This window comes from Gobius niger (genome assembly GCF_951799975.1).
Source record: "Gobius niger genome assembly, chromosome: 8".
NCBI classification, from domain to species: domain Eukaryota; kingdom Metazoa; phylum Chordata; class Actinopteri; order Gobiiformes; family Gobiidae; genus Gobius; species Gobius niger.
In genome coordinates, this window is record NC_136859.1 from 25,663,791 (window position 1) to 25,682,228 (window position 18,438).

At 40.9% G+C, this 18,438-nt stretch overlaps 3 protein-coding genes across 3 annotated transcripts; 2 read left to right on the forward strand and 1 right to left on the reverse strand.

Moving 5' to 3' along the window:
• Nucleotides 1–951: 951 nt before the first annotated feature.
• LOC306966053 (cell adhesion molecule CEACAM2-like) lies at nucleotides 952–7,189 on the reverse strand (the record flags this gene model as incomplete). The annotated part of the gene is made up of 6 exons (XM_079560687.1): nucleotides 952–1,277; nucleotides 1,350–1,628; nucleotides 2,343–2,475; nucleotides 6,604–6,686; nucleotides 6,761–6,852; nucleotides 7,185–7,189. The coding sequence occupies 6 exons, from the start codon at nucleotides 7,187–7,189 to the stop codon at nucleotides 952–954; spliced, it is 918 nt and encodes a 305-aa protein (XP_079416813.1).
• Nucleotides 7,190–8,718: 1,529 nt separating this feature from the next.
• LOC306966054 (cell adhesion molecule CEACAM1-like) lies at nucleotides 8,719–10,238 on the forward strand (the record flags this gene model as incomplete). Its single annotated transcript, XM_079560688.1, has 4 exons — nucleotides 8,719–8,875; nucleotides 9,219–9,494; nucleotides 9,587–9,844; nucleotides 10,114–10,238. Coding segments are annotated over 4 exons (816 nt in total), but the record flags the coding sequence as incomplete, so codon positions are not given.
• Nucleotides 10,239–10,820: 582 nt separating this feature from the next.
• Nucleotides 10,821–12,615, forward strand: LOC306966056 (uncharacterized protein; the record flags this gene model as incomplete). Its single annotated transcript, XM_079560690.1, has 4 exons — nucleotides 10,821–10,969; nucleotides 11,080–11,111; nucleotides 11,181–11,221; nucleotides 12,181–12,615. The coding sequence occupies 4 exons, from the start codon at nucleotides 10,821–10,823 to the stop codon at nucleotides 12,397–12,399; spliced, it is 441 nt and encodes a 146-aa protein (XP_079416816.1). The 3' UTR covers nucleotides 12,400–12,615.
• Between the last annotated feature and the right edge of the window lie 5,823 nt (nucleotides 12,616–18,438).

The following is an 18,438-nucleotide window of genomic DNA, read 5'->3' on the forward strand; positions in this document are numbered from 1 at the left end:
TTCTCCAGCTCCTGATCTGTGTGTGAGGCAGAAAACACAAAAATCAGTGTCTTTGTCATCAACATGAATTACATCTGAATACTCACTTCTGTTCTTTTCTGTCTTTTGCTTTCTGTCTTTTCTTATAAAATAAAAAGCATAAGATCGTCATGTCAGAGAACACGAAGAGTAAAATAAGACACTGCATTATTAAAAACGTACTTGTGTTTAAACATGTAAAACGCTCCTGCAGACGCTCCGGCAACAGCCGCTAATGAAGCCACAGTTATTCCAATGACGGCTCCAGTCGACAGATCCTCCTTTGGTTCATCTGAACAGAATGAAGCATCATGACAGACATATTGTTACTGCAGATTTTAACACAGTTGTTTTGCATTCACAACATGACAGAGGTCATGTGACTATGTCGGTGATTGACTTTCATTGGTGATTGTGTCCACAAACTTGACATACTAAACTCACATCAAGTGTTTTGAAATAATTGCAGTCACTCCTGTGAGACTCCTGTGATAAGGCCATGATATACATATGTTTCTCATCAATAATAAATATAGGACCAAAAAAAGTGCACTGAGACTCACACATTACATTCATTGTATAATCAACACTCTGGCTGCTGACGGGGTTACTGATTCTACAGGTGTATCTTCCAGTGTCTTTTCTGGTCAGGTTTCTAAAGGACAGCACTCGCTTTTCCTCATAAAACACAATGTTTTCAGAGGGTTTTAGCTCGACTCCATTGATCATCCACTCTCTGGTGAAGATGGAGCCAGAAGCATCACAGGTTAAATTCACGGAGCCGCCTTCGACTGGTGGATTGGATAACAGGACAGAACCATTTGAGATTTTCTCTGTGGAAGAACAAACACCATATATCAAACAAGTTTTCTTACTAGTCATTGATGTTGGTTGTTTACAAATGTCAAAATAGTGAAATACAACAGAGCTATATTACAATGGTGTAATTTTTATAACAAAAGAGTGTGATGAAAAATGCACAAAGCTGATGGTGTTCTTACTCAACACTGAGATTTCTTCAGGTTGAGAACTTGTGTATCTGAGAGTTTTGCTGTTAAAAGCCTGACAGCTGTAGTTTCCGCTCTGCTCCATCTCCAGGTTTATCTGAGCTCCAGTAGAAGAAAACATCTCTCCATTTATGAACCATCTGAACTGAGCTTCAGGTCTGGAGTCAGCAGAGCAGGAGAAAGAGACGACAGAGCCTTGTCCATAGTATTGAGCTGATGGAGAGATCGTCAAACTGACTCCTTCAGGGCCGTCTGGAAAAATAAGACATTTTCATATTAGAGGGGAGAACCTTTTGTGAATATGTTGCTGCAGAAAAAACTCACAGTTTACAAAGAGTCCTTCACTGCTGCTGCTGCTGCTACTGACCGGATTAGACGCGTTACATGTGTATCGTCCCTGGTCATAGCGCAGCACAGTGACTATAGTGAGAGCAGCTCCTCCATCAGTGATTCGGACTCTGTCACTGGCTGTAACTTCAACACTGTCATTGAACCAGAGGAAAGACAGAGGAGAGGAGCCAGAGGCAGAGCAGGAGAGTCTGACAGTATCGTTGAACTCCACCAAGTCTGTGTTTGTTGTTATTGTCACATTAGACACTCGATCTGTGGAAGTGAAGATAAATTTTGTTCCTCTATTTGAACAAAGTTAAATAGTTAGACCCTCAACCACTACAGAGCAAAGCAGAATTGAATCACATTGGGGCGTCTTTGTCCTCTCTAAAAATATATTTGATTCTTCTTTTTGTTACGTTAGTACATCTAATCAAACAGTAAATTGGTAGATCAAATAATACAAATAGAATACAATTAAATGTGACTTTTTTTTTTTTTAATAAGCAAATTGCGGCTGTGGGGTCAAGTAATGCAAAATGTTAATTACCGTAAATGATCAATGTAGCTTGTCCTGTATTTGCTGCAGCTGTTGCTGTCAGTCTAATGCTAACACTGTACTCTCCAGCGTCACTCGGAGTCAGGTTCCTGAGCTCCAGAGATCCAGTAAAGAAATCCACAGTGATCCGGCCTTCATAGTCAGGATTAATCTGTATGACACCAGCAAAAAATCTGACGATGTTCACCATGCCAAAATCCCATGCTATATCATTAAGTGCTGTTCCTGTTGAAGTCTGTGATGTGGTGAAAGTGACTGATCCTCCTTCAGTTGCATTCACAGAGTCCTCAGGCAACACACCAGCTCCTGAGGTTAAACCTGTTCAAGAATAACAGCTATGAATGACCTCATACTAAACAAAGAATAAAAAGATTAAACTTTATGTGGTAAGATGGGCTTTGGAGGTCTGTGTTTGGGTGCGCTCTTACCTGTCGCCCCGTCGCGCTGGCTTGGTGGACTATATAAGCGCTCCCATTCTCGTTCGCTCCGTCTTTGCCCCACACGCTCTTCCGGGTTCTCTGTGTTGGCCGCCTTGTCCTCCAGCTTCAGGTAGTTCCCAATCTATGTCCAAATTCTTAACATAACGCTTTAACGCAAAATCCGTTCCTTAAGCAGCCGCTTTGTGTCACTTTTTAGTGCCGCTGTTGGCCGTGAGCTCCGCATCGCTGCGCTATATTGCTTGGCACCATTACTGTGCGCGCAGCGTGACTCCTTCGTGCAGGTAACTATCACTTCAGCCCATTCACTTGTCCATGCGGACTTCCAACAGTCTTAAGAGTCACTACTAACCAGCGCTTTGGTTATAGCCACGCTGCAGGCCTAGCCAACGGCTTGGCACTCTGCTCTCCAAGTCAACCAGCCGTGGTCCGTGCGCATCCACGCATCCTCAGCGGTATGTTTTTCCTTATGTGGCATGGTGAGGAATGCAGGTCAATAGTTAGTCAAAACGCCACCTAGGATAGGCCTAGGACCCTGCACAAGGCAGACACAGGTTCGTTTTACCTTTTTAAAGTAGGGCAGAGACAAAACCTTTAATATAAAAATGTATATTTTTATTTGACAGTTAAAAGGCCAATGTTCTTTAAAATCGCACAGTGGAACAAAATAAAGACAACCCAAACAAAAATACAAACCATGCAACAAACAAATTGCAAAATAAATCAAACACCCGTTATATACAGTTAAAAATATACAATATGTACATGGAACTGTTCCCGTTGAACAGATGGGAACAGTTGTGGGAACAACTGCGGAAACTCGTTGGTCGAAATAAATGGAACTCAAAAAGGTTTTACCAGTTTGTGTCATCCAGAACAACAGGGTGGGAGGAGTTTCGCTACTGGAGCAGCGCGTGGATGGTGTGGGCCAAGGCTGTATCCCCAGCTGACGCGGGAGGTGGTCCCGCTATGGTGGAAACGCACCATGTTAGGAGACCGTGGATTAGAATTTGAAAAAGAGGAGTCAGGCAGAAACCAGCAACTTACCGACAGGAAAAGCACCGGTCTCTAGACCCCGGCGGAGGTGCACTCCCAGCCTCCGCAAACAACGTGCGCGATACGCACCACACTAAATAGACGAGGAATTAGGACGGGCAGGGCACGGCCAGACGGGTCAAAAAGGCAAGACGTGCCGCTTACCCAACGTCCCCGCTGATGGCACAACGAGCCTTGTCGCAGCCTCTACGGGCCGCAGTGACACTGGGGAAGGAGAAGAACACTCGTAAGTGTCTGCCATGCACAGTACCGTGGCATGAGAAGCAACTATGTGCCAAACTCACCGGAGAGGAGTAAGCGGTGATTCCAAAAGCAGCAGCCGAATATGACAGCCGACCAGGCGTCAACATGCGCCAGAGCACTGGAAAGAGCACAGTTGAGCGCCAAGTGTGCATGAATTGTGCATAACAGGCGGCATACAAAACTCACCAACGTAGGGTAAAAGCAGTGAGTACTGCGGTGACCACGGCGTGTGAAGCCACCACAAACGCTTCCCAAGGCGCAACTCCGTGGACCCACAAACCAGCGCGGGGAAGAGGCAAGAGGGATCTGATCCGCCAACCCAAGCCTAAATCCCTTCGGGTCTCCACCCCCCAATCATTGCCAAGCCAGGTGCGCGAGGAGGAGCACCAGGAGGAGCGCGAGGAGGAGCGCCCCAAGAAACAGGTATGGGGAGGGCAGATGCCCTCCACACTGTCACACTTAGATGTTTTTGTAGCTCCTGTTTTCACTTGGGTTTAGTTTAGTTTAGTAATCCAAATTCATTTTTTGTAGGTGTCCTCAGTGGTCTGCAGTAGCACTGGCACGTTTTTTTTTTTTTTCTCCTGTGTTGCGCTCTTTTGCGCATTACGCACTAGTGTCTTAAAACGGACACGTCCTGCTGCGGTCTCTGGTGTGCCTGGAGATTGGCACCGCACTCCAGACCGCTAAAGTGCGTCCACTGCTTACGCCCTGGGTTCTGTTTGCCAGGTAGGCAAGAGGTTTTAAATATCTGAACCTTTATTTTGAAAACGTGAGCTCCTTTTAAACAAAGGGTATTTTATTAAGCAATTGTAAATACATTGAACACAACTGAAATTGAATGGAATGTTTTCTACTAATGCAAAATAAAGTCTGTAAACTAAATGGAACCAGTGCCTTTGCTTCAGTATACTTTCTTGCGAGCCTCTAAGCTGTAGTACTCTTTCCCCAGAAAGTCTGGGGTGGCGTTGTTGGAAAATCTATACTATTCTAAGATTATAATTATAAATTATAGCCTGTTAACAACGTGCCAGTGCCACTGCAGACCACTGAGGACACCGCTGAGGATGCGTGGATGCGCACGGACCACGGCTGGTTGACGTGGAGAGCAGATCCAAGCCGTCGGCTGGGCCTCCAGCGTGGCTGCACGAAGGCGTCACGCTGCGCGCACAGTAATGGTGCCAAGTAATATAGCGCAGCGATGCGTAGCTTACGGCCAACAGCGGCACTAAAAAGTGACACAAAGCGGCTGCTTAAGGAACGGATTTTGCGTTAAAGCGTTATGTTAAGAATTTGGACATAGATTGGGAACTACCTGGAGCTGGAGGACAAGGCGGCCAACACAGAGAACCCGGAAGAGCGTGTGGGGCAAAGACGGAGCGAACGAGAATGGGAGCGCTTATATAGTCCACCAAGCCAGCGCGACGGGGCGACAGGTAAGAGCGCACCCAAACACAGACCTTCAAAGCCCATCTTACCACATTCATATTCAGATGATTCTGTTCTTACCAATTACAGCACAAAGAATAATCACTGTTCGCCTCATCTTCCGTAGTTTCTCGCTTCAGCAGGAACAGAGTCAGTGTAAAGTTCATATACTCTGCTGTTATAGAGCTGTTTGTCTGTCATAAACTTCTTGGATTAATTATTATTCACTGCTCCAAATGTCAAGCTGGTCATTAAAATCTATTATTTCTTGTACTTTGTTTTATACTAGACCCAATTCCTCACTCCAATCGTTAATGAGAAGTGACTGTCAACACTGCAGATATGTGTATTTAAAAATGGATTTGAGAAGATCCACTTGGATATGCCTGTTCAGTTTTGTGCACAAACAACAACTATCAGGGGAGATCAGGCTAAACATTGAAACTTTATTGTTGATTTATGTAGTGATGTTTTTAATTCTACTCACAATATCATTCATCTACTCATTGACAAATAAGAATTAAGAGATGAGCTCAGTTATTGTTAATGTTTCTCTCTCTCTTTGTAACTCTGCATTAATTTTACATGGACAAACAGTTTTTCCTATTTGACTCGTTCACATCAGGAAAAACTTACTATATATTTTTTAGACTTGACAGAAAAGTAGTGTCTAAATGTCCAAAAGACGAGGTATTATAGAAGTGCACATGATCAGGTGTAACTGGAAATACAGAAATTCAAGGCTGATGATAAAGGAAATGTCAGTAACAATGAATTGGATTCAATTTCACATAATACATATAATACTAAAGTGGAGATAACTACAGATCCCGGTCATATATTCTCGGTGCATTTTCGTAGATATGGTCGTCTTCAGTGTAAAAGTTGCTCCCTCTAGTGGTATTTGGAGGGTCGCTCCTTTTTGCAGTATCTCCTCCTGTGTCAAAATGAGTAACATTAAACAGGTATTTTTACCAATACTGAATTGAAATACTTACTGTTTTTATGTGGCCCTTTACCAGCACTAAAGGGAAAGATTACACCATTGAATTGTTAATTTTTATTTTATCTTGACATTAAATACTGTAGTGAAAGATGGAGATGACTTACTGATGTCTATAAATAAAGACACCTCCGACAGCAGCTCCCACAACAACCACCAAACATGCAATAATTATTCCTGCTATGGCTCCAGGCGAGAGACCCTTAGGAGCTTCTAAAGACACAGAATCAAACAATCATCAAGTCTTGCACATAATCGAGAGTATCTTTCATTCATCAAAAACAACAATAATGAACTTGTGGGAAACAATGCTTTTAATGTTCCAGCGTTCAGTCCAGTGTTTGTAGTATATTTACCTGTTATCAGCACCATGTGTGATGCTTCAGATGTTTTCATTGTGATGTCATTTGTGGCTCTGCAGATGTATTCACCACTGTCTGAAGATTCACTCTTGTTTTCAGTGAATTCAGATGAATCAGCAACAGTTGTTCCATTCTTAGTCCAGATGTAACTCGCAGCTGGTACAGATTCAGCGGAGCAGCTGAGTCTGAACGCGGTTTGTACTTGAACCTCTTTTGGACCTGACATTTCAATATTTTCTGGTCCATCTGTAAAAAAACATAAACAAAGGAGTGAAACGGCCAGAATAACTTTGTAAGCAGTGAGTTAATGCCGTACATACACGTCACCACCATGTAGAACGTGTCCTCCTGGCTGCTGACGGGGTTACTGATGTTGCAGCTGTACCTCGCACTGTCTTTTCTGCTCAGGGATCTAAAAGACAGGACTTGATTTTGATGATAAAACATTATGTTTTCAGAGGAATTTAGAGGTGAACCGTTCTTCATCCACTCTCTGGTGAAGATGGAGCCAGAGGCGGCACAGGTTACGTTCAGTGAGGTTCCTTCTTCTGGCAACTGTGTAGACGAAGAGACCAGGAGATCTGAAATAATCTCTGTTGGAGAATACATGATTAAAAAATATGATCAGTGTGTCCTTTCAACTTAATAAAATCACATATCTAACTATTCTAGCTCTTAGATTATATAGTTTGTTTCTTTTGACAGGAAGAGGCTTATTAGTTATATTAAGTTTGTTTCACTCACCCCATACGTTCAATGTTGTAAGTCCGTTTACATGCTCTCCATCAGCCATTGTAATAGTAACATTATACTCTCCAGTGTCACTCATTGTCACATTGCTGAGCTGCAGGGATCCAGAAGAGATGAACAGAGTGATCCTGCCTTCATACTCTGGAGCAGTGGTGTTAGTATCAGCAGAAGTGACAACGTCTTCAGTGCCAAACTTCCATAGTATTGAAGTAAAGTTAAGCGATGTTTGTGTTGTATTGAGTGATGTGGTGAACATTACAGTATCTCCCACAGCTGCATCAACAGGATCATGTGGCAACACACCAGCTCCTGATGTTAAACCTTAAGGACAGACAACATAACACTGTACTCAAATGTTTAACTTAGCTTAGTACAGTACAAATGCCTTCCAATACTGGGTTAGAAAAAAAAATAAGCCAATGAGATAAAATGTCAGCTAAGCAGTGAACAGTCCCATCAATCCCATAGCCAGACAAGCTCTCTGATAAAGTTGAACAAAGTAGACAAAGTAGAACTATACTTCATTACAAGGGTTTCTTATTTTTGAAACAAATCGACAGAATCATTGCTCTTACCGAATGCAGCTCCAAGGATAAACACATGTAGCAGGTCCATGATAAATACAGACTGAGAGGATTTTTCTGTTATTTACCGTCAGCGAGACATAAATGCAAATTGAAAGGACTTTGGAGGAGGAAGAACAATGTTCACTTTTACAACAGTTACCAGCACTGGCCGTATATCTGTCCATCACAGTGTACTTCATTAATTATTACCTATTATTGTATGTGTATGTGTATATGTTGTATTGTATTGTATTGTGTGCCGTCCAGTTGTAAGAGGCATTCATTCTTTGTTAAATGTTACAACAAGGCAGGTTTGTTGAAATATTTATAGCCTTTTGTATTTTATGCTCTTTAAGGTTTATTATTTTGATTTCCCTCTCATGTAAGTACGTCTGAAAGATTGCAACATTACGAGAGAAAGAGGGAGCCTTCTTGCTTTCTGATGTGGTTAAATGTACACTAAAATTGCAATAACAACTTGCTACTACTAGGGGGCGCTCCTCTGCTGCACGGATCCGGACTTCGTTCATTCTCATGAGTCATTTCATCTGTAAGAGCACCTTCACTCTCTTTTACTGTCACACTGAGCACTGAAAGCAGCAGAGTGAAGCCGTCTGACATACAAATGGGACTACTCACGTTGTTCTGTGTGATTGGAGTCGCCTTTACAGGTAAAACAGATTGTGCACCAGCAAGTGTAAATCTGTTACTGAAACAAAGAAAATACTGTGTTGATTTTGCAGCCTGGTCACAATTTTAACACACCTCTATGTTCTTTGTACTTTGTTGCAGGTTTAACCTCAGGAGCTGGTGTGTTGCCTGAGGACTCTGTGAATGCAACTGAAGGAGGATCAGTCACTTTCACCACATCACAGACTTCAACAGGAACACAACTTAATGATATAGCATGGGATTTTAGCGTGGTGAACATCGTCAGATTTTTTGCTGGTGTCATACAGATTAATCCTGACTATGAAGGCCGGATCACTCTGGATTCCTTTACTGGATCTCTGGAGCTCAGGAACCTGACTCTGAGTGACACTGGAGAGTACAGTGTTAGCATTAGACTGACAGCAACAGCTGCAGCAAATACAGGAACAGCTACATTGAACGTATACGGTAATTCATCCTTACATGTGCATCATTACAGACCAATTTAAGAGAGCAGTAATTCTTTTAGGTTTGTCTTCAAGGGTAGAATTAAAATTTTTGCTTGAGTTGTTTACTATATTTTACACTTTAAGTAGTCTAATAACAGTAATTAATTTTTTTTTGCAAATGAAATACTGTCATTAAGTATTCTCATGTAGCATACATAAGCTGTTGCTAGAGAGGACAAAGATGCCACAGTGTCATAGCATTTTTTCATGAATATGTTTTGATTGTAGTGGTTTGTAGTCTCCCCAGGGAACAGAAACTTTATTTGAGTACAGAGGAATACACTTTATCTTCACTCCCACAGAGCCAGTGACTAATGTGACAATAACAACAAACAACACAGACTTGGTGGAGTTCAACGAAACTGTCAGTCTCTCCTGCTCTGCCTCTGGCTCCTCTCTGTCTTTCCTCTGGTCCAATGGCAGTGCTGAAGTTACAGCCAGTGACAGAGTCCGAATCACTGATGGAGGAGCTGCTCTCACTATAGTCACTGTGCTGCGCTATGACCAGGGACGATACACATGTCACGTGTCTAATCCTGTCAGCAGCAGCACCAGTGATGAAGAACTCTTTGTAAACTGTGAGTGTTTTCTTTTTTACAGCTATGTATTTACAAATAGTCAATTTACCCACTTTAATATTATGCAAACTAATGTATTATTATTTCTTCAGACGGCCCTGAAGGAGTCAGTTTGACGACGTCTCCATCAGCTGAATACTATGGACAAGGCTCTGTCGTCTCTTTCTCCTGCTCAGCTGACTCCAGACCTGAAGCTCAGTTCAGATGGTTTATAAATGGAGAGATGTTTTCTTCTACTGGAGCTCAGATAAACCTGGAGATGGAGCAGAGCGGAAACTACAGCTGTCAGGCTTTTAACAGCAAAACTCTCAGATACACAAGTTCTCAACCTGCAGAAATCTCAGTGTTGAGTAAGAACACCAGTGGTTGTGTGCATTTGTCTTTCACGCCCTTTTGTTTTAGAATTACACCATAGATTTAACGCTAAGTTCTTGCAAAACCTTGTTGTTTTTAACTGAAAGATTTGATAAAACTTTTTTCCAGAGGCACAACAATGACATTTTCAAATTAACTGAAGACAAAACTTTATTTAATGTAATATTTCAATAATAATTTGTTTGGTGCCACCATTATCAGTGACCAATAAGAAAACATGCTGATTTTGCTTTTTCTTCAACAGTGAATATCACAAATATTTTGGTCACGTCATCCTCCAATGATCCAGTCGAGGGGGACTCATTGAACTTAACCTGTGATGCATCTGGCTCCAACTTCACCAGAGAGTGGATGATCAATGAAGTCGAGATAAAACCCTCAGAAAACATTGTGTTTTATGAGAAAAAGCGAGTGCTGTCCTTTAGAAACCTGGCCAGAAAAGACACTGGAAGATACACCTGTAGAATCAGTAACCCCGTCAGCAGCCAGAGTGTTGATTATACAATGAATGTAAACTGTGAGTCTCAGTGCACTTTGCTTTATTGTTCTGTCATTTATTGAAAAACATAGCTTTGAATGTATGTGATTGTTGTTTTTCAGTTGGACCAGAAAATGTTCAGATCTCAGACCCAGGGAAGGTTCAAGAAGGATCAACATTAAAACTGAGCTGCTCGGCTGAGTCTGTGCCAACGGCTAAATACACCTGGACAAAGGATGGGACGACTCTGGGTCAATCACATGAATACACTAAAGACAAAGTCAAGTTGTCAGACAGTGGAGAGTACATCTGTCGAGCTAAAAATGATATTACGGGTGAATCTTTAGAGGCTTCGCGTACAGTGAATGTGACAGGTATTAACCTCTATAAAACCTATATAAAGTAATTTAGGGCTGGGTGAATTGGGGGAAAATACATAACTGTTACTGCCACTTCATGCTTGTTAAATAAATATGTTTTTAAGCTTTTCTAATGTGTTTGTTACAGTTTATGTAGAGCAACTTAGTGGCTGCTCAACCGGCTGCATCGTTGGAATAGTATTGGGGTGCATTGCCGTCATATTACTCGTCGCTGGTGGAGTTTTCTACGCACTCAAGAAAAAGTAAGCAAAAACCAAACCAATCATTATCATTTTTATTTCTGCGTAGTTCTGTTGGAGCTGTTCAGACTCTGACATAATGTAATGAAAACAGTTATCATTATTCCTTCCAGGAAGCAGAAGCCAAAATCAAACACTCGCACAGGTGAGGATGATATGGACATTAAATACAGCTAAAAATCAATCATCGTTAATATTCTTCGCCTGTTTATAGGTGGTGAAGGCCAGGACAACTCCACGTTTGCACAAAATCAGGTAAAACATTCATATAATTGACATAAACACATTGAAGCAGTTCAAATTGGTCTTGACCCTGGTTTGTAGTTCGTAAGAGCTACACGACATATCGGCAAATTATCGCGATCCCAGTGTTAGATCCTATTATGAAAAGACGCAATATATGGAAAATCTTTCATCTGATCGAGAAGTGGGCAGTTTTTACACAGCCTAGAACAAATTAAAAAGTTCAGTTTTAAGTCAATTAATTCCATTTAAGCCTTGTTTTGATCCTGCTGCTTTTAGTCGCCTTTGACATTTGACTTAGAATTCATGATTAGGCTAAATGGTCATATCATGAACCTGGTCCTAAGTCCTTCATGATTATATTGTACATTCTAATTTTATCAATCTCATTCTGAACTCTTCACATACAATGGTTGGCTTGATGGCCTGTTTTATTACTCTTTTTATTCCAGTGCATGAGCGTTTATTACAGATACTCTCAGACTTTGAACCAGGAAGCAGATGTTGAGATAAAGCTGTTGCTAGGTGATGGTTACTATGCAAGCTAGTCAAGGCTGTAGGTTATAGTCGGAAAAACCTGAGAGTTTACATATGGAAAACTTTATCTTTATTACAAATTCCCATGAGTTACTACCACAGCATTAGATATTCTTCCTGGGGTCCTCTGTGTGAAATACGGCATTTTATGAGTAAAAGGGGCTTAAAATCAGATATATGGAAACATTTGGGTTTAATTTTGTGAATATATTTGTTGACACAGTTCATGCAAAATGTATGTGTATACTTAAACTACTACTTAAAGGATAGAGTGAGGGGAAAAATTGCTGTTACACATTAGAAATGAGGAAAGTTTATTCAGTGAAATGATAAAACGGGTCCTATGCAGATTGGACTATTTCTTTCCAAGTTAAAGATCCCTCCTGTGTCTCTTCTAAAGATAAAACATAATGTAATTTCTGTGTTTGTTTTAGGAGGTCAATTACGCTGACGTGAGGTTTGTGAAGAAAGGCGGTGCCGTCGTGCAGCTCGGAATGCAGAACGGGTCGCAGGAAAACACGGAATATTCAGAGGTGCGAAAAAACAACAACCCACCGGTGTCCCGCCTGCCGACCTACGACGCGCACATGCAGCAGGGGAGAAGGCACGCCCCCGAGCCCCCCACAGAGTACGCCCAGGTCCGTCCCAGATAACACCGCTGCATGGGTTTGCAGCAGACACATGAATGTGAGCGGAGAGAGGCAGAGGGGCAGTTGGACTTGAGTCTAGCAGGTTAATGACTGACAAGGTCTGACTGTTTCCCATGCACTAGAGTTGAGCTGTACATAAACATAAATACTGTCTGAGGACATGATATTAAGATTATGCAAATTCTGTTATGTGACACTGTTTATAGCAGTTCTGTTGAATCTTAGCACTCCTTTGAAAATTATTTATTGTTGGATAAAAGAAGAGATTTCTATTATGCTGCCTTGTTTTTATTTTTATTTTATATCAGGCTATGTTAAGTATTTAATCTCAGAATTCTCCATGCCCATTCGAACGTCACATTCTTTTGGGTAATAATTATACATTGGTTTCTTTCTAACCCGGATATGTTTGTGAGTGGTGAAACAGCAGGTCATGATTTGCTTTGTGCCATTAAACGCCTTACACGTGACACAGTTCAACAGACTCAGGATAATTACAGTGTATATACATTGATGATTTGTAAGCACACCATGGCTGCTCTGTGTGAGTGCGTGAAGTTCACAGTTTTGGTTGAATGGATGATCTGACTCTCAGACTGTTCAAACGCCTGTCATTTATCACCACGGCTGTGAAAATGTAACGCTGCGTTTTCCGTGACATGTTTCCATAACATGTTCAGCAGGTTGTATATTATTCCCACAGCTTATTTTTTGAATGGAGAGCAAGTTGTACACATTTTACTGTTATAGCCTATGATCCAGTTTTCTAATTCGACATCTATATTTTTTACGAAAATGTATAAATCAATAAAGAAATACTGTGGCAAATACAAAGCCTATTCTCTTTTTCAATTAAACAATGAACATCTGATGTAAGGGGAAGTTCAGGGGAAGTACAGACTGACTAAATAAACGGTGTGAACTTTTCTAGTCATGTGAACGTTTTAAAGCAAGGTGATCGGAATCGCTAAATAGAGATAAGCGGGAATATGAAATAAAGATGACCTTCGTGCAAATAATAAAAGTATAGATTGCATTTATAGCACTTATTAAGGTCAGTGCATTTGAATGGCTTATCAGTCGTTCTCAGCTGGTGTGGCGTCTGGACCCACCATCACTCCATGACCACAAATAAGAATTTTGCATATTACAGTGTTACAAACCTTGAAATACTGCTCACTTTGCATCTGTTAAACATTACATACAACACTGTGTTTTCCCCATAGAGTGTTGTTGATTTAATCATTGAATAAACCTACAAAGCTGAAACTGTGGTCAAAACACATACGGGAGGCCGGGTATGGTTGTAACACTTTTTGCTTCAGCACCTGCAACTCACTGAATTTTCGAGCTCGAGCTTTATACAAAGCACCCACATTTGCTTATACTACAAATAGCACCAATTCAAGCCTCTGCAAGAATATCACAGACCTTGTGAGTTGATGTCAAATTCATGGTGTTCCTTTGTTGCAAAATACCTCACTACCGGGGGAGGTTGTAACACATGATGGGGTAAGTTGTAACAGTTAGACATAAGATATAAAAACAGAGGCCACGTCATGTGATATGCTTCAAAGACAGGTTTATTTAGATAAAAGAACAATCCAGAACAATGTCTCTCGCTCTCTCTAACCTGTCATATGCTTAGTTTACACTCCGTAATACAGGTCTGCTGTCTGAGTCAAATAGTCAAATAGTCTGAGTCAAATAGTCAAATAGTCAAATAGTCAGCCAACACCTCCTCCTGCATCTCAGAGAAAACTCTGTTGATGCTTCAGTAACCTGCACAGGGAAGATCACTGGACCCCGGTCTCTCAGCTTCTGCTGTGTTTTGCAGCATCTGCTCAGTTTTATATGACAGATCCCATGTGCCTTTACAAACTGATCTGACTTGCCATTCTTTCTGACCACATCAGATGCTTTATTTCAAACATTTGCAGGCACACCTCTGTCAGTCTTCCTTTCCCACTGTCTAGGCATTCTGTAAAAGTATTAAAATCAAGTGTTATTAACTGTATCTAGGGTTTGAAATTAGCAGGGGAAATGTGCATCACATTTTGCTTGAGAAACTACAATTTAATCTAATGTAAGTCATATGGTTTAATGTGCAATAGTATAAGCATTAAACAAAATATAGTCTCGGTCAAAATATGTACTTACCCAAAATCAATTTTCCCTATAGAATCTGCATGCACCTGTTTACAACCTTGACAATCACCATGTGGGATCTGATAGGAAGTGGGTAAACACTGATTTGACCATTTGACTCCTATCTTACCCCTGAATGGTGGAATTGGTGGTGTTACATCTCTCCCCATTTTACAACCACACCCGGTCTCCCCTATAGACACAAACTCAGGTGGTGTTTTTCTGTTAATAAAATAGTGGTGAAAAAATTGTTTCAGTTGAGAACCACTGTGCTTATCACTGTGACCAGACAGATCTGCATTTAAGACTTGTTTCAAAGATAACACATGCATTTGTACATCATAGATAGATCACAGATTGCCAAAGAACAGACCCTTCCTCTTTAAATGTGGGCTGCTGTTCACTAACTAACTTCCCCAAACTGAGGTGATTCATAGGTCATCACGTTGAGGTTGAGACAACAGGAGAGAGAGAGGACTTTGGACAGAAATGAGGTTACCACCTGAAGTGTCGTGTGAAACAGAGACATCTAGTGTAAATGTAAAGTCACTGCGGTTCAAAGCGTATAATGAAAGAATGGCCTTGGGTGAAAGGTTTTGACAGATGTAATCTCGAGATTCCAGATGCATGCAGGGAATGGCCGATGTATTTGTGAAGCAGTGCAAAGCCGATCCGTGTCATATTAAGAATAACTATTTGACAACTTAAAGGAAATGTGCTGCTGTGTGGATTAAAAAGGCACTACACCTACAACTTAACCAGGGTCGCCTTAAATCAGCAGTAGATGAAAAGGCACCAGCACAAAATGTATTATATGGGGAAATGCCATCTCTCATTTGAAAGCTAAGAACCTCCAGAACTGGACCTTAACAGCTTGAGACCGCTCTAACAGCACTGATTAAGGCTTTATTTTGGACAGATAGTGATTGTGGAAATAGGAGTGAGTCCCTTTATGTTTTCCGAGCTGAAATTTGGCCCTAGGATATATTAGCAACCCTGATAGTGGAGCTCATTTGACTTCCTGGTTGGGTAATCATCTACAGAAACAAAACTAAAACTAAACATAAACGACCTCTAAGCCTGTATCATGCAAAATGCTTCTGTACTTGTGTTTGCTTCAAATGCAGAGACACAGATAGGTCATGTTTATATATTATGCCCTTGCTATCCTGCATACATTTAAACTCTGCATTTTTCGCGGTTTGTACAATAACCCCAAACCACCAGAAGAGGGCAGCATTATGTTGTTTTTTTCTGAACCAGAGTAACTACTGGAGCACTGGGATAACCCTAACAGGCCCTGTAGCTGTCGCTGTTCACTAACAACCCTAAAGATAACGCATAATAGTCATTCATTCATTCATTTTTGTGTAAATGCATGTCTGTGATAGAACTATAAGATAAGAAATGGGAAAATATGGAGCCCATCTTGTGATTGTCAGAACAATCTGTTTTTGTACCTTTTCTTCCCTTATAAAAATAATAATAATATTTTTTTCAAAAGCTAGATTGTATTTAGTTTGGTCTATGTGACATGGGAAATGTGTTGTTGAGCCTCATGAAAATCTCTTTTTCTGCTTATGTTGAGGATAAAAACCTTCAAATTAAATTGAAACATGAATAAAATATGTTCAAATCCAGTCTTCCTGTTTGACATTAGCTTAACAGAGGCACACTTGTTTATTATGTAGCCTGAATATATGTAAGTGCTGGAAACTTTTTGGCTCATGAAATATGTTCTGCAAATTTATGCTGATGTAAAAGCAAAAACACATCTATGAGTCAACCAACTGTCTTTTTTATAATGATGACAAACAAGGAAAAGGTTTTGCCAAAGGAACATTAGGCTCTCATTCTTTCTCAAAGTTGTCATAAAACTGTCTTCAGGCCTGTTTGTGGCTCACAGCATGACTATCGGTAATATAAAAAATATTTTGTGCACAACATATATTTCTATTAAGGACCAGGGACAATTTGAAGATTTCTTGATTGAGATTATCATATATATACAGAGATGTTTGGAGTAATCTATTGCGAGGTAGAGTGTATGTTCTCCCACTCCTTCTAGGTTTAATCTGATTTATTTCATAACTTTTCTTCTATTATTGCAGCGCGTCCTCTTAAAAAAACAAATGTGTTTCATAACCCGGGTGATGTCAGAGTGAAAATACTCCGACAGTAGTCACAATAACTCTGTCATCATTTGTCATAGTGTGTTTGGTCATTTGCAGAACTTCACCCAGCTCAGTAAACTCACTTTGTAAGGTTCCCTTTGTGATCCGGGATGACTGAAGACCAAACAACCATGAACACCTGCAGATAAGACGGTGGGTGCAGTGGTCATGGGTGGTCATGGGTGGGGGGGTGGACCGTGTATAACAGAGTGGAACGGGCATCAGCATCAGAGAGAAAACACAGTGGGGATGAAGAGACTCGCGTTTGCCACTGTTGCGTTGCTGCTATTGTGTCAAGGTAGGATTTGGCGTTATGTCTTTCAATGTTCTCATAGACTCTCAAATTTATACCATTTCACCCAGTAGCCTATGGTATCTGAGCAGTTGCCCTATTGTGGGAATTTGATAGCATAGTTTTCTCATGTCTTTGTGTATTATTGTATAGGCCTACATATTTATAGTACATAACAATTTGAGAGTAATAGTATCTTCAGTATGTTCAGCCTTTTGTCACAAACTGCATTTGATTCAGACCCAAAAGGAATCCTCTCTTCTTCGTTTTTTTTATCTCCACAGATGCTGGTGCTCTGCAGGTCAAAGCCTCCGCTAACCCAGTGGCAGCGGGTCAAAGCGTCACTCTGTCCCTGTCCCCTCTCACCGCTCTGAACAGTGGGAGCTGGGCCGTGGGGGACATGCTCATTCTGACATGGAATAAAGACCAGGTGGCCGTGTTCTCCAACCACTCGGGCCGGGCCTCCCTGGACGACGAGAGGGCCCTGACGATAAAGTCCCTCAGTGTGGAAGACTCAGGCGTGTACACCATGGAGAGCACTGACCCCGAGCTCAGCGCATCTGTCAGCATCACTGTCCTGGGTAAGATCACTCTTTAGACATGCTCAAGACCTTTGTTTGGAATTCGAAGATATCCTAGAGATGCATAGTTAAAAAAGAATACATTATGTGCATGATTGCCAAGATTTTTGTAAGTAGTCACCTATATTGGGTTGTTGATGGCTACTTTTCTTTTTTAACCCTTTAATGTTACCCCCACAACCATTTTAAAAAAAAGAAGCATTTTCTAACCATTTGGGAGACAAACAACTTTTTTTTTTAACTGGTCCAAACCTGATCTAAATCAATCTAAAACTGGTCTAAACCAGTGTAAACCAGTCTGTACGGGGTCTAAACCAGTCTGGAAGTTGTCAAAAGAAGCACAAACCAGTTCAAACTTGATCTAAACCAGTCCAAACTTGATCTAAACCAGTCTAAGCTTGATCTAAACCAGTCTAAGCTTGATCTAAACCAGTCCAAACTTGATCTAAACCAGTCCAAACTTGATCTAAACCAGTCTAAACTTGATCTAAACCAGTCTAAGCTTGATCTAAACCAGTCTAAGCTTGATCTACACCAGTCTAAACTTGATTGAAACCAGTACAAACTTGATTGAAACCAGTCTACCCAAGTCCAAACTAGCATAAACCAGTCCAAACTAGTCCAACCATTATCAAAACTTGATATTTAGAGTATTACACACTTGGTAGAGAATGGTAGAGATTGGCAGAATTAGAAGCAACACATGATTCAATAAAGTGTGCTCTACCAAACAGTTGAGCAAACTATTAAAATGTTTTGCCTTAACAGAAATCTCCTGAAGAACTGCCAAGGTAGAATCATTTTGCTGAGGATTAAGAAACGAAAACTAAAAACAATATTAAGAGTA